Source organism: Passer domesticus, chromosome 2, assembly GCF_036417665.1.
Source record: "Passer domesticus isolate bPasDom1 chromosome 2, bPasDom1.hap1, whole genome shotgun sequence".
Lineage (NCBI taxonomy): Eukaryota > Metazoa > Chordata > Aves > Passeriformes > Passeridae > Passer > Passer domesticus.
Genome location: NC_087475.1, coordinates 102,182,914 through 102,198,002, shown reverse-complemented (window position 1 = coordinate 102,198,002; position 15,089 = coordinate 102,182,914). Strand labels below are relative to the sequence as shown.

Below are 15,089 nucleotides of genomic sequence, written 5' to 3'. Positions count from 1 at the left end.
CCTATATACCACTATCTGCAAGCAGTCAAGCCTCTGCTGTGCCCATGTTGCAGCACCACACAGGCAGTTGGGCTCTCCTGCAAATTACATATTTAAGGTGGTTATTAGTACACATAGGAACACACAGTAAGTCTGTCATGTTACACAAGGAGAACAGAAATGTGTGATTTCCCTGTATACAGTACATCCTTCTAGCAGAAAATACTGTTTTCCCTATATCCTGCTTCCCCCTTCCTTCTTTGAAGTATTTCATGTTGCTGAACATGGTCACGAAAAACAAACAAACAAACAAACAAACTACCCTATATACTAAAGAATCTTAAGGAAATTATAAAGATCTCTTGGCCCTGTATTGGAAACGTATCCTACACTTGAACTAAAATCTGTTTTCTGAAATGCAGAATTCAGGTCACAGATATTAATGTTTAGCTTAGCCAAAAGTTTGTCATGGCTCAGGATTTATACTCTGATTTACGAAACTGGACAAAACAGCAAGATCCAGGTCAATAGGCCAGTGGTGCACAGTGGGATGCAGATCCCCCCATCCCCAAGGCGAGAACTGCTTAGGACAAGGGAATTAATGTTGTGAAGAACAACAATCTTGAGCTTGCCCCTCACCTTATTGCCAGGACACCTCCATGGGCAGCCTGAGTATGAGCCAGAGGACACAAGAGAAATTAATCGCATAGGTAAACCTTTGCCATGTAGGAAAGCTAGTTTCATTTGCATGAAGGAATTCACCTTGTAAGAGTGTGGGGCAACTGCAACAGAAAACAGACAGAGAAACAGAAGAAAAAAATTCTAAGCATGAAGATTCTGAGAGAAAAGATTCATGTTGTGAGTCTAGAAAATCCTGCTCCGAATAAAAAAAGACTAGTCTTGGGGAAGGGAAGAGAAATAAGAAAGGTGGCATGAAGTCAGTTGTCTTTTCATTAAAGAGATATCTCCAGTTTAATATGTTCTATTTATTCAACATCACTAATGCAGGCATGACAGGGAATATTTACTGTTATTGTTTAGGCAACTAGCAGCAGGAAAGACATCAGGACTACTTTTTAATCAGTTTCACTGGAGACCTTCGCCATAAAAAATAAAATCCAGAGACAGAAGAGAGAGGTAGTAATAGGAAAATAAGAAAGCTGCAAAATATCTAAAACATCCAAAGGCCAGAACTTTCTGCTGCTCTAACACATACACCTGTGAAAGAGTAAATTAATTTGTGAAGCTTGTTAAGTGTGTAGGAGTATGGCATAAGCAACAGCCTGTTTAAGTAGGTATATTCACAAAAATTATAATGCCTGACATGCATTGAGCTGAATCTGAACTCAAACCAACATAGAAGCAGTATGGGGGAGCAACAGCAAAGTTAATTGAACATAACCATATCCCCAGGCAAAAATCACAACAAAGGCAGCCAACTCAATCCACTCAATCCATAACTCTGAAAGCTTTCCTGCACACCTCAACAATCCCCCCGTAATGACACCTGCAAATAACTTCAGTTGTCAACTCTGAAAAAAACAAGACATAAAATTTCTCAGTGGGATTAAGAACTGCCTTCAATTAACTAAACTGTTCTATTCCTGCCAACAAGTGATGAAGTAAGTTCTCTTTGCACATGAAAGAAATATACAGCTGCTACTGAGCACAATACTACTTTTGGGTTTTCTATCTTTTTTTTCACCACCACCATATAACCTTGGAACCAATACAGATTCAGCACACTTCACTTTAAAGGTATTTACAGAATCCAAGATTCAGATATTACAGAACATCCACCGAAGTTCAATGAACTGTCTGAATAACTACAGCCCTTTGGCACTGAAAACTTCCCCAGGGAAGTGAAAAATCTCACCATAGAAAGTGAGAACTTGTCAGGGCCTACTCTGGGACCACAGGACAAGCACCCACAAATCTCAGCCCAAGTCTGTCATCCAGGTACCTGCACTTCTTCTATCTTGTACTGGCTAATGAAATATGAGGTTGGTATATTAGGATCCATTAAGATACTGTTAGCACAGAGAGTGAAAGCTGCTGCAAGATATCCATTAAGGTTTTTCATCTTCAGAATATGCACAATACTCTCCTGAAACCCTGGGCTTTCAGCTAAGTTCCTCAGCTTACTCCACCAATAATAATGAAGCCCATAAACCTTAAGAAAGTATAAGTGTAAAGAAGGGGGTTGGGGGAATCTTTTAGAAACTTAAGTACAGCCTGAAATGTTTCCCCTCAGTTTCCAAGAAATACAAACAAAGGAAAGAAACATCTTTGAAATTAGCACCATCCCACTGTCAATAAACTTTCAGTTTAAGCTGTTGGCAACTCTTTACCCACCAAAAGAGAGAAAGAAAACCACAATTTCTTTGTTTTCATTCTAAACACCCAACAACGTTTTTTCCCCACAGAAACAAAGATTAAAAAATGCTTTTGCTGCAATTCTGTGAAACAAATAAGCAAACAAGTTTCTTAAGATCAGAAAGTTCTCTAACTTTCTCCATAAGTGCGACTTTCACCAAAGTCATGTTGTCTTACAGATCCCAACTGTTAAGAGATTTACCTTCTTCACTATCTGATGCACTGCTCTTCTCTGGAAGATTTTCATTCTCATTAAGGTCCAAGGACTTTTCTAAAGACCTACTCCTAACTAGCTTAGCAGGTTTTCTTTCTGAAGATGTAAGAGGATTCTTTATTCGCTTCTCACTTGAGGACTCTTCCACCTGAAACAACCAAGAGCAGAAAAAATATCAGCAGAGACCATAAAAAAAAAAAAAGTTACCATAAGACACCTATACAAAGTAAACCACAAATTCTATCTGCTCAATTACCACACAGTCAAACACTAATTTCCCCCTTGTTCCTCTACCCCAGCCATCTTCTCTCCCCTTTATTTAAGTATTTTACTTAATTTGGATAACAAGAAACAGACTTACTTGTATGTACTGCTGGTACTAAGAGCTCCCTTAAATGGGACAGTCCTCTTGCACCCATCTGCACAGTTTGGGCCCTTTCCCTGCTTCAACATTAGCATTTAAGGTAACGTTAACATAAGGTTAATTCATTAACCTTACGCAGATTTACTTTACATTCATCAGGTTAGTTTTTTCCTAACAGTTTAGCAAGGGTCCAACAACCCAGAGGGAAAGTACAATGAAACAGGCAGGGTGCCCCTCTCTTTCAGAAAGATTAGATTACCCCAATTACATATTTGAAAAGTTCTTATTTTGTAGGACACCATCACCCTTTGAAAAAAAGAAGTTTTAAAATACTGTCTAGAGTCATCCTACTTATAAAATATTACTTCTCACAAACAAAGCAATGGAATACAATTTGCCATCTCCAATATGTAAGCAAGAAGGAAATCCCTCTGAACATCAGTCACTGAATCAATGATGCAGCTCTCAATCTTAAACAAGAACTGTCAGCTAAGCATGTATGCCACTGCACACTTAAAGAAGTAAATCTCCAGGGAAACTGTATGGACAAAGTTTGTATATCTAAAAATGCCAGCCAAGAAGTCTGGCTATCAGCTTTAAATCAGTTTTCATTCTAAACCTCTCCTCAAGGCCCCACTGCTGCCAGTGGAACATCCAGGATCAAGAGCAGCACAGCCCTGGAAGAGCAATACACAGTGGACCATAGTAAATACAATCAGGCCTCCTCAACTGAGTTGTTCCAATTCATCTGCAAAACCATCACCCTAAAGAGTATTCAGCACTGACTTAAGAAACGCAAAAGCATCCACTGCTTGAACAGTCATGGTGTACTTCCAGTACTTCTTGGGTTTTTAAAAAAATTAAAACCTGTTACTTTTCTTGTGCAATCAAGGGCTAATAGGTGGTGGGTGGCTGGAAAACAGAGACAGGCGTAAATCTGACTGCAGTATAAGCAGACAGAAGTACTCCTTCAGGGTCAAAAAATTATAAAGGAAGACTGAATCAGAAAAACATATCAGTTAACAAATGCTTCTATTGAGAGAAGCTGCCATGTAAGTTATACTCAGTCACATAACAGGATCTAGGACAGAACCAACATTCAATGTCAAAATATCAATACAGATGGAAGTCCAAAAGGAGCTAGTTGCAACAGAACAGCCTAAAAGTTGACACACTGATCCAGCACAAACCCAAGGAACTCTCACAGCATTTTGACAATCACAACCTAGTGAAGCAGGGTTCCCACCACCAGCACAAGAGCAGCCCACTATGCCATGAGCAGAGCAGGGAAGCCAGGCTCAAGTCAGAATAAAAAAGCAACAGCTCCTATTAAAAAAAAAACTTTTCATGTTATCATGAAAGAAGAGATTCAAGCTAGGGCTTTTGTAATAACTGATCGAGTTTAACACAGATTTCATGGGGTTTTGGGTTGGTTTGCATTTTTTTTTCCACACTAAAGAGTAAAGATTTTAAGATCTGTCAGCTGGAATTAAAGATGTATAATTTACTCCCAATTGTACATTTATTTCCTGAGCTAGTCAAGTAGTACTAAGCTCTGTGCAAAGGGCTTTTTGGTTTTCAGCCTGTGAACAGCACGATCTGGGACTGGAAGGCCTCCCTACAAGGGGAGGAGGGAAGATGATGGTTTCAACAAGGCAACAAGGTGGCTCTCACATTCACATGTACTGAGAGGACAGATAATCCACACAAACTTGCCTCAATCAACTACAGTATTTATATAACAATATTTTTTTCAAGATGGGCCAAATACTAGACCCAACCCCTCCACTATTCAGATCTTCCTCCTATGAGAGCTTTAGGCCTTACTCTGTCTATCAGAGCAGCAAAGGGAGTTTAAGCCTGTTTCCCTCCAGTCTTTGGAAGGTGATTAAGTGGGCTTTGTGTCATCTCTGTGATGACTTCTGATAAATACATTCTAAGCAGTACTGCCACCTCCTACTGCTCTTGTCATTCTACAAAATATGCTGCAATCTTGGGGCTGTGGAGAGAGCATGGGTATTCTTGAGTAATGCAAAGTGACACATACAGCCAAACAAAATCATTGTGCATTTTATCTACCCTGAAACAGTAAACAGCTTAGTTACACATTTATCAAGACCACACTTCTACACTATAATTAAAAGACTTTTCAGAGGCAGTTTATTCAAGGCAGAACCTGGCATTTTTGCAGACCAAATCCCCAGGCATTCCTCCTTACCAAGATGCCAAATTAGATTTAGCACCTGCAAGAGACATCTTGGGGTGTGGCTTCTTTTCCAGGCACAGCAATTATCTTTAAATGGCTTGTTCTTGCGCAAGTAAGACAAGTGCAAACTGAGGCTACCTGTGTAGATTTTTAGTGATCCCAAACAGTCCAAATTCCAGCAGCATCCTCAGGCCTCCCTTACAACTCTCCAAAAATCTTGTTTTATACTACTAGAGTTTCCATGAGGAGTACCCACCACTCAAACAACTATGCTTTTAACATCTGAGAAACACCAATATTCTTTGTTGGATATGAGCCTCTAGCCATTAACTTGGATTTTGGCAAAAATATTTAAATCCTACTTAACCTTCAGATCAGTTTTAGCAAGTGACAAAAGCCAGAAGATATAAAGGGTAGGGTAGTAAAAACTATTAAAATTTCCTTTCTTCCTTCCCCATATTCTCCTAAGCAAAACTGGCAATTAAGTACCCAGCCCTAGTGAAGCTTATAAAAAATGCATTAGCGGGGCCTTTGGGATATCTAATAACCAAGAGAAAATATCTGCAACTTTTAGGACTACAGCTGCACACAGGAGCCCCAGTAACTGTGCTAGACACTATACCCATCTCAGATATCACTACTAATGTACTTGCTGCTCACACTAGCCAAACACATTCAGAAATTCATACAACATGAGTGAACATGAGTGAAGCATTCATGCTTGTTAGTTGTACTAATCCAAGGCATCAAAGTAAAACTCATCCTTATTATAGAAGGTGTGGGGGCTTTCCCCTTCCTTCTGAAGCATTGAAAAAGGTTTCATATATTCAGAACAGCAAACTAACCAACCATTGAAGGCAAGGAAGATGAAGTGCAACTACCCTTTAATAAGCCTTATGTATAGGAGATACAGTAATATAAGAGGAGATCTCTTTTTACATTACAAATAAGCACAAGCAAGAAAGCATTGGAAGTGAAGAAGGTATTACTTTCAAAAAGCACTTGGATAAAACACAAATACAGTCCCCTTGGGAACTGGATAAGAAAAACCAAGACATTTTGTTTTTAAAGGAAAAACAAAAAAACAGACCAGCATTGTAGCCAGGCTGTACAGCAAATTAGCGACAGAACACAGCTGAAGCTCATACCAACAATATTCGCTTACACAGAATTTTGCTCATTTTCAAATTTAAGAAACATTCTGGACTTCTCAAAGACTTCTTTGGAAGTTACCACCTCCATTCATCCTATGCTTACAGACATACTTGTTAAGCACATATGCTTATCAGCAACAGCAAGAAAGGCTGTGTCAGCACTTACTCCTGGCAACATGTGTCTGTTGAGTGACTCTCCTTCTGTTTGAAGAGTGGGCTCATGAACTAAACTAATCATTTTGGGTAGTTTTTCTTCCCTTTCTCCAGAATCATCACAAATGCTGGATCTGTCCAAAGCAAAAAGGAAGATATCTTTGGAGATCTAAGCACTGATAAATCCAAGAAAACATCTTGATTTTTGCATTGAAAACATGGCTGTTCAGATAACATTAAAAACTACCAAGTCATTCTTCCCACATACAGTTCATTAATATCAAGCCATCTTCCTCATTTCAGCCACCTCTCAGAACATTCAGCTTCTGATCATAAGGTTAATAAAACAAAGAAAGTGAGTGCTGCGGGAAATGAGGAAACATACAGCTTATAAATAATTTGGAAAGTCAAAATGTTAAGAAAGTGTCAGAAAACATTTTTTTCCTGCATTGCAAAGTTATGACTTTTTAACAGGAAAAAAACCAAAACGTAACAAAAGAACCCCCCCCAAAAAATCAAGCAAACCTAAAACAAAAACCAAACCAATCAAAGAAAAAAAACCCCAAAAAGTATTTCATAAAACATCTTTTGAAGCCTGTAATGAACTCAAGACATTTTTCTCACAAACATACTCAGATAACAAACACAGGATTGAAGAGACAAATTACATTGTGTAAATAAGCATGACTCTTCAAAACTGAACAGAGATATGTAAAGTGCTGTTATTAGATTGACACTGGCAGGTCACAAATCAGTTCACATTTGTTAAAAAAAAATCAAGGCAATTCTTTCCAAAAAACCCACATCATTATTATTACAATTATTCTAGCTGGTTCTATGATTATTCCTGTTTCTTAAGCTGAGGACAATACAAAAATAAGCTAAGACATCAGATAGCAGGAGAACAAGGCAAAACAAGTATTTCAGTCTCCACAGAGGAGGGGAAGAGTATTTGAACCATAATATAGTTCCATTCTATTCAAACCTTCCAAACTGTTGAAGGGTATAAAGGTGCTGACTTGGCACCATCATGTGAAAAGGCTGCTATTCAAGCTACCCTATGCTGGTCCCCAAGTAGATCTAGGGAGAACAAGGTCTTCCTCTCTCCTCAGCTGCACTGCTACTATTTTAGCAAATTCACACAGTTACATTTTTACACAATCAGTCTATACAGTTCAGACCTTTGCATCCTCTACAGGCTCAACAATTCTGTTAAGTCTACAGCAACTCTTTAGAAACTGAGTTTCTAAGAAAGAGGACACTGCTTCTTCTCCCCAGGTGTTTCAATAGGCTGTAAAGCCTCTCCTTACCGAGACTGCCCGTTGTCCTCTGACGATGAGTGGAAGCTCTCCATCTCCTCACTGTTCAGGCCCAGCTCAGAGCCATAGCTCTGGTGCACCAGCTGCCAGAATTCCTGCTTGGTCAGCCTCTGAAACAAAGCAGGCTAGTCAAGAACCATGGTATGGAACAGTAAGGCACTGGAGGAAAAACAGCAACAAGTTTGTATTACGCCACAGCCTTTAACCTCAATTCTGACAAGGACTGAAAGCATTCAGGTATCACATTCCGAGATTGGGTTTCAGCATTTTGGGCAGCTGTACTCCTGTCTACTTCACACTCCCATCGCCATTCAACCAACAATACCAGGCGTAAGAAAAATCATCATTTTAAGAAAACACACACTTTGTAGCCACTACTTGTGTTACCAATATTTTCATAGATACCTTCAAGATACTGCACTCTTGAACTTCACTTGATATGGCACAAGGTAAGTAATTACCTCTTTGATTCTGAACAAACTGTTTAATAGACACCCACCTCTTTCCTGAGGATGCTCAGAGTACTTGACAAATTGTGGGAGGCTAGCATTTCAGTCACTACACTGGTGTCTAGGTCAGCCAACTCTCCACTTTGCCAAGGTGGGACAGGAGGTCCTCACTTTGTACCACCAGCATCCTCTTTATGAAAAGTAGTTGCTTTTCTTCAGGGTTACCTTGACTCAGGACTAGCTAAGTCTTCTCCTTCTCTACAATATCGCTATCCTTTTCCATGAATTCCCACACCTACTGAGACATATTTAAGTTCTCTTAAATCGTCATGAAAGCTTGGAGGTGGAAGTAGTATGACACACTCATATCTGCAAAGTAAGCAATGAGTTTCAAAGTCCACCTTGGCTATAAAGGGCTTGCGGGGGGTGGGGAGGGGGGAGGTAGGAAGAAAGGAAATAAAAGGTTTTGGTATTTAACAGAGTTCAGACAGCAATACTAGCGATCATAAAACAGGAGACACCACACTGGAAAATGTGCCTCGGCCACCATCCATATTGATCAAGGGAACAGGACTGTGCTAATGAGGCAGTAACACAAGTAGACAAGTAGTGCTTACTATTTGCATGAAATGATGACATTAAATACCCATGCATTATTAAAAGGGCCTTTAAATGATCCTCTCCATCCGCCTGCCTCACCTGTAGAGTGTTAGTTACAGTACCCGCAATTTTAGACAGGCACGGAGGAGCTGACCCGCACTCAGGATGCAAATTCGTGCCCGCAGCCGCCCCGGCGCTCCCCGCGCCCGTCCCGTCCCGCTCCGCGACCCACCTGGCGCGTCCCGCGGGACAGCCCCGCTCCCGCCGGGACAGCCCCGCTCCCGCCGGGAGCCGCGCCCGCCGCGCTCCCACTTCCTGCTGGGCGGCGGCGCCGGGGCCGTCCCCCCGCCCGCGCCGGGGCAGCGCCTTCCTCGGCCGGCCCGGGGTGGGACAGAGCCGAGCTCGGCCGTCGCCGCCGGGCCGGGCCCCACGGGGGTCCCGCCGCCCCCTCACCCCCGCTGCATCTCATCGCACGGGAGCCGCTCCCCCCGAGGGCCGGGACAAACAGCCCCACGCGGGAGACGAGCAAGGGTTTTTCCCTCGGGTATTTTCCAGTACAACATGGTTTCAGGCTTTTCAGAAAGCAGCTGGCAACAAGCACCCTATTGGCAGAGATCAGTTTCAAGGTATTTAATCCTAGCGAGGGCAAAGTAAACATTAAAACACAAAACACACAGCTATAAAGCAAGGGTCATAGCAGCTAATGCCAGCCTCCCTCTGCACGGGGGTTTGTTCTACAGAGCAATGCAGTGATGAAACACGTGCATCCACTTACAGCTGGCCTTACTTTCCCCAGGCATTCTGTCTTCTGAAGAAATAAACTCATAACCACAAACAACTACCTACAGCTGTTCTCATTAAATGGCCAAAACCAGGGATGGGCATTACATGGTTTCAAAATAAGACTGAGGTGAATCTTTAGCTAGCACAGCTTCCAGCTAGGAATCAAAGGATAGAAATAAAGCCATTTTCATTTCTGTTGCCCAATACTGACAATGCCTTGATTCCCAGTCATAATAGCACAGTGCTAATATTTCTAATTAAATTCACCAGTTCTGTCTATGGGCAAATCAGTCTGCCCTTTTACAGTCAGCTCAATAGTTAGAGGAAAGGAGAGAAGCTTTTCAGCTTCTATAAAGGAATCTATAAAGCTGTTTCCTGTCGTTTTGTAAAAGCAATGTTACCAACTTCTGCTTCTAAAACGGGATTCTTCCACTCTGCTCAATTATTCCTAACTCAGCTAGATATAATAAGTTCTTAACAGTCACAAGCCAAGATCAAATGAGACTTGCTTTATTGTATCAGAAAGAGTCAGTTCTGAAAACAAAGAAGGGCATAAATTTTCTGGGTCAGACTTCTGCTTCTGAGAGGATGCCTTAGAGAAGCTCTGATGCTTGAAAGGCAAAATCTAAACATTAATTACTTTGACCATTCAAGGTGATGGTCTACCCTGGGTTTTTCCTCAGTTCTCTTTGTATACAAAAACAAAGGCTACAAGAAGCAGCTGGGATACACTTATGTCTTTTCAAGCAGAGCACAGATCATCAATACTTTGCATGGTGCCAGACAAAGCGGTGTCGTGGCACAAGCAGTATTACAGAGTACCACCGACAGAAGCAAAGCTGATGATTTTTATCCTCTATGGACAAATGCAGAAATAAGAACAAGGCCTGCCATACAGGTTGGCTAAAGAGACAACCCTCACCATTCACCACACTTCTGCCAGGCAACTCTGATACAGAACTCTGTTTCCAGAACAGGAGAGAGAAACAGCAAACTCTCCCTCTAATTGCCTAAACATGAAGCTCAGAATCAAACCAAGTCTTCTTTCATCTCTTAAATTAATCTGGTTGTACACAAAGGTGCAAATAAACATCTCTCTTTTCAAAACCTTCCCTGAGAAACTGCTGGGGAAAGCAGAACTGCTGTCCTGGGAGATGTTTGCCACAAGAAGCCCAGGTGATCAGAAATTCTGGTGCCTTCTCACACCTCTAGACTTACCTGTTACAATGTCTCTGGAGACAGGTGCAAATCTCTACCCAGCAAAGCATAAGAAGAACAATAGGAAAATAAATCCAACTCTAAGGCAGAGGACTCATGGGAATTGAGACTGATTAAGTTAAGATCTTGTTCCATTAGAAATAAGGAGTGCTGTGTTTGTTTGGGATTTGAATGACCTGCCTAATTACATTTTAATTTGTTCCTTCTCCCTTAAACTTGAGGGATATTTGACACCCGCAAGGTTTAGGAAAATAAAGCAAAACTGTGAATGGCACTGCTCCTATTGTCAATAGCAGCCATGAATAAATTCCTTGTACAAATCTGGAAAGCCCACTGCAAAACAGGATTTTTGGCTGATTTTAGAAACTGAAGTATTATTGAAAGCTGCAGTGGATGTGGAAGCAGCTATCTGTTTTATCAAGACTGGTGTCATGTCTCTTCCAGAACTGCATTAATGATTCCTTATTTTCCATGATGCTGGATCATTTAAAATACAATGGCAAGGTAAAACCCTACAAGACCCACTCTGCACATGTTTTGCAGCAGGGATGGGGGGAAAAAATAAAGTGGGATTTTCCTTCAAAGAAAAAATGTCTTTGCATGGGCATTTAAAGAATAAAAAGCCTAAGAAAGACCCATATTAAGAAGTACCCACTGATTTGCAGAGGAGATAAAGTTGAAGGGCACCAAAAACACCATAGTGTATTCTGAGCAAGGGTGTGAAGAAGTTAAGAGCTACAAAATTGTAACTGAGCTCAAGGGGACTAGGAGTCCTGTCAGAGCAGTGGAGAAAAGTTGGGGGAAAGCATCTTGATGGATGAAGTAAGTTTGGACACAGAACAGCATGTAACAATCTGCTGGTTCTCTTGCACAGTGCAACTCACTTCTAACAGAAAGGCAGACTTGTCAAAGGACTACTTGTTCAACCACCTGGGACATGCAATATTTGGGAGGTACAAGGCAGAATGGCCACCAGATGGAGATCTGAGAAAGTGTATGAGGCTGACCCTACCAACAAGTTCTGCAGGTGGCAAAAGCTTAAGGTGTATCAGGTAAAGCAGACAGGTCACTCCACAGAGGTGAGAGTTCATAGCACAAAATCTATGCCCAGAAGTGCTGAAGAGGCCAGGGACTGAAATTTACCTCTGCACAACCATGATTTGAAGCAAATGTAATTCCAGTCCCCTGGATCCAAATCCCGAAAATTGGGGATTATTCACTGTCAGGTGGTGCAAACCAGCACTGTGACACCTATAGTAAGATTTATACTTCTGATGACAACTTTATTTCATAACTTAACAGTTGGATGTCATCTCCAGGTCTAGCAGATGTGCTCCAGAATATAAACAAGTTATTCACAGGCTTCAAAACATTTAGCTATTGGCCGAGGAAACATTAAAACCAGCTCCTTTTGGAACTTGTTCCAGAGTGAGATTTATTTTTTTGTCAAAAGCCTTACAAATTCTGATGGCATCCCTTTGATCATTGAAGCCAAAAACACCAAAAGTTTTGGAACACCAAAACTCCACATACTCAGGCACTGCATACCATGGCAGGGCTTCAGGTGTATGGGACATTTTCCAAATGTGTACTGTGCCTGATATGGGAGTGGTAGGAAGAAAACAGCAAAACTCCTTGAAAACACCAGGGGCTCTTTTTTAGTATTAGTTGAGTAGACAGCTGCCATTCTAGTAGTGTCAGTGGATCCAGCTCCAGCAACTTCAGTTTCTACTTTCAAGTCCACAGTACCCCTCTATAGCTTTACCTAGTAAAGAATACCATAAAGAAGGCTGACAGGTGACTCACACATTCTAGCAGAGAATCAGAAGTCATTACTATGTTTCAGAAGTAGGAACTCAACCTAACAAAAATCCTGTTTCAATAATAGTTCCAAACATACTACATTAAAAAGCCCTACATACACCTCATGACCATGCTCCATTTTACAACTGAGAACCCCAAGCAGAAATTCTCATAAACAGATTTATCTTTTAACATACTGCAGTGAGGATAAAAGCAAGCTAACAGCAAGATTTGACAGAAATAATAAGGATAGTTACCAAGCTACTCTAATGCACTGGTTTCTAAAACCTGCTGGCTTAATTCATCTCATCTTGCATGCAGTCCATGCCTCCTGCTTTCTTATCTATCCTTTAGCTACTGCTCTCAAGTAAAAAAATTGATCCTAATGCGACACTCGTTTCAGTGTCAGAGAAGAAACACACAAGAAAAACTAATACTGAACAGTACAAAGCTTGTTACCTCTGTTCCAGCCTAGGATAGGTTTGTATACCTGAATGCCCATACATTGACCCTCCAGCACCACAAACTAATCAAATGAATAACATAAGTGCAATTTCTGACACACTCTGCACAATGAAAGAAAGCAAGGTCACTTGCAGTTACCCATTCCAGTCAAAAGGTGACAAAGTACATTGTGGCTGGATGCAAGATAATTAAATAGTATTTGATTTGAGGGACAAGAGATTTGCAAGAAGCATTGGTTTTGCCTTAGATAGCACTTCCCTTAATTTTCAGCACTTTTTTGACAAAAAGTGCCTCTAGTCTGCCTTAAAATTCATCCAACAAAAAGAAAAAAAGCATAGCTACTATGTGTAAGTTGTACAACAGCTTTAAACCTTTGGGGATCATTGCAGTGTTATATATGGATATTTCGGTGTGAAATTGCAACTGAATTGAAATATTTAAATAATGAGAGACATAAACAGGAAGGAATTGGTTTACAAAAAATGTCTTTCTTACAACAAAATTGTCTGTCTTTCTTGATGTTCTGCAAATGTGTCAGGCTATTTTTAGAAAGATTAGCTTACGTATCTACAAACTGCAATATAAATCAAGCTAATTAGCCGAAGTTGCCAAAATACACTTCCATATCATACAGCCTGCCTTTGTTGCATTTATTCAAGGTCAGCAGAGTTGTAATGAGTTGGCTGACAAAGATTCAGCTAACTTATCTGAGAAGTTTTGGCCTTTTTTTCCTTGAAGTTTTCACTGAGAAAACCTCTTGCCTTTTTGATCACAAATTAGGCAAAGAAAATGTGAAGCAAATGTGTATCAATTTAGTAACATATGTTTGACCTCACAGTGAAGAGAATGCATGCAACCTATATGCAAGACAAAATGCTCCTTCAACCCCAGAACTGCAGTGACAGTCTGAGAAGGAAAAGATAAGAATTTCATCTGTGATCTAAAGTACAAGGAACCAAAGCAGAATATCAGATTAAAATTCTAAGTCAGAAAGGAAAAGCTAACTTCTAGTCTCTTATTCTCCAGAGGCACATCTGTCTACTTTAGGAAAAGTTTCTTTGGCTGCTTAACCACAGGTCCTGTTGCAGACAAGCTTACCTTATCCAGCAACACATTCTGCCACAAACGGAAGATACTGAGGTAGCTTCTGTCTCTTGCACTGAATGACGTGAAGAAAAACTGCAGAAAAAAACAAGGTAAAACATAAGCTCACGTGTAGCTATCTTCAGGAATCCCAGAATGCTTCCTTGTATCTTGAATATCCCAAGGTCATCAGTAGCAGCTTGCCTCATTTCACTTCAACAAACATGGGGTCGTATTCCTCAGGCTCCACAGTTTGCATCATTTTCAGTGAGTATTTTCCCCAGTGTCCACACAGTATATAAAGACATTTGCTGTTCTGGCCATGTGACTACTCTTGGTATAAAGCAAGAGCTCCTCCTCAACTTAAACTTATTTTTCCCACAGAAGGTTGAACAAATCAGAAACACATACACCTGTTTCTTACAGACCACAACTACTTCTATTCTTCTGCCACATAAGCCTTTTACTACCATTTTCACAAAGACAATGTGAAATTAAAATAATTAAAATAGGAGATCAAATTATATGCATAATTTCAAGTATTAAAATCTTCCCATTGGAAAGCTGGGTTTTTTTTAGCAAAGAGGTCTATCTTCCTTGTCAATAAAGTTAATACTGGATGAATTGAGAGGGAACAGCCAAAATCACAGTTGCTTCCTAAGGAACAGCTTTCACTGTGGAAAGCTGTTCTTTGCCAAGAATTATTATTTTCAAGACATTTATAGAAGAACTAATCACAAAGTGTATTACACATAAGACTCTGCATCATGCTTTTCAGTTTTTCAAATACACACTCTAAAACTTCACTTCCCAGCACATGGGTAAATTTCTCCATTACTCAAAACCCACGACATCACAGTCCTTTTGTGTTCAGTAGTTTTCTTCAAGGAGTACTTGAAGTCCAGGGACTTTGATATTTTTCC

General features: G+C 40.5%; 1 protein-coding gene across 6 annotated transcripts in view; it reads right to left on the bottom strand.

The window, feature by feature from the left end:
* The window catches only part of GRAMD1C (GRAM domain containing 1C), a 52,163-nt gene that overhangs the window by 13,824 nt on the left and 23,250 nt on the right, over window positions 1-15,089 (bottom strand). For all 6 annotated transcript variants that reach the window (XM_064410160.1, XM_064410161.1, XM_064410162.1 and 3 more), the window contains 4 exons: window positions 14,182-14,262; window positions 7,757-7,875; window positions 6,460-6,580; window positions 2,558-2,717 (listed from right to left, as the gene is read on the bottom strand). In XM_064410160.1, the coding sequence (XP_064266230.1) occupies window positions 2,558-2,717; window positions 6,460-6,580; window positions 7,757-7,875; window positions 14,182-14,262 (481 nt within the window). The remainder of the gene's footprint in view (window positions 1-2,557; window positions 2,718-6,459; window positions 6,581-7,756; window positions 7,876-14,181; window positions 14,263-15,089) is intronic.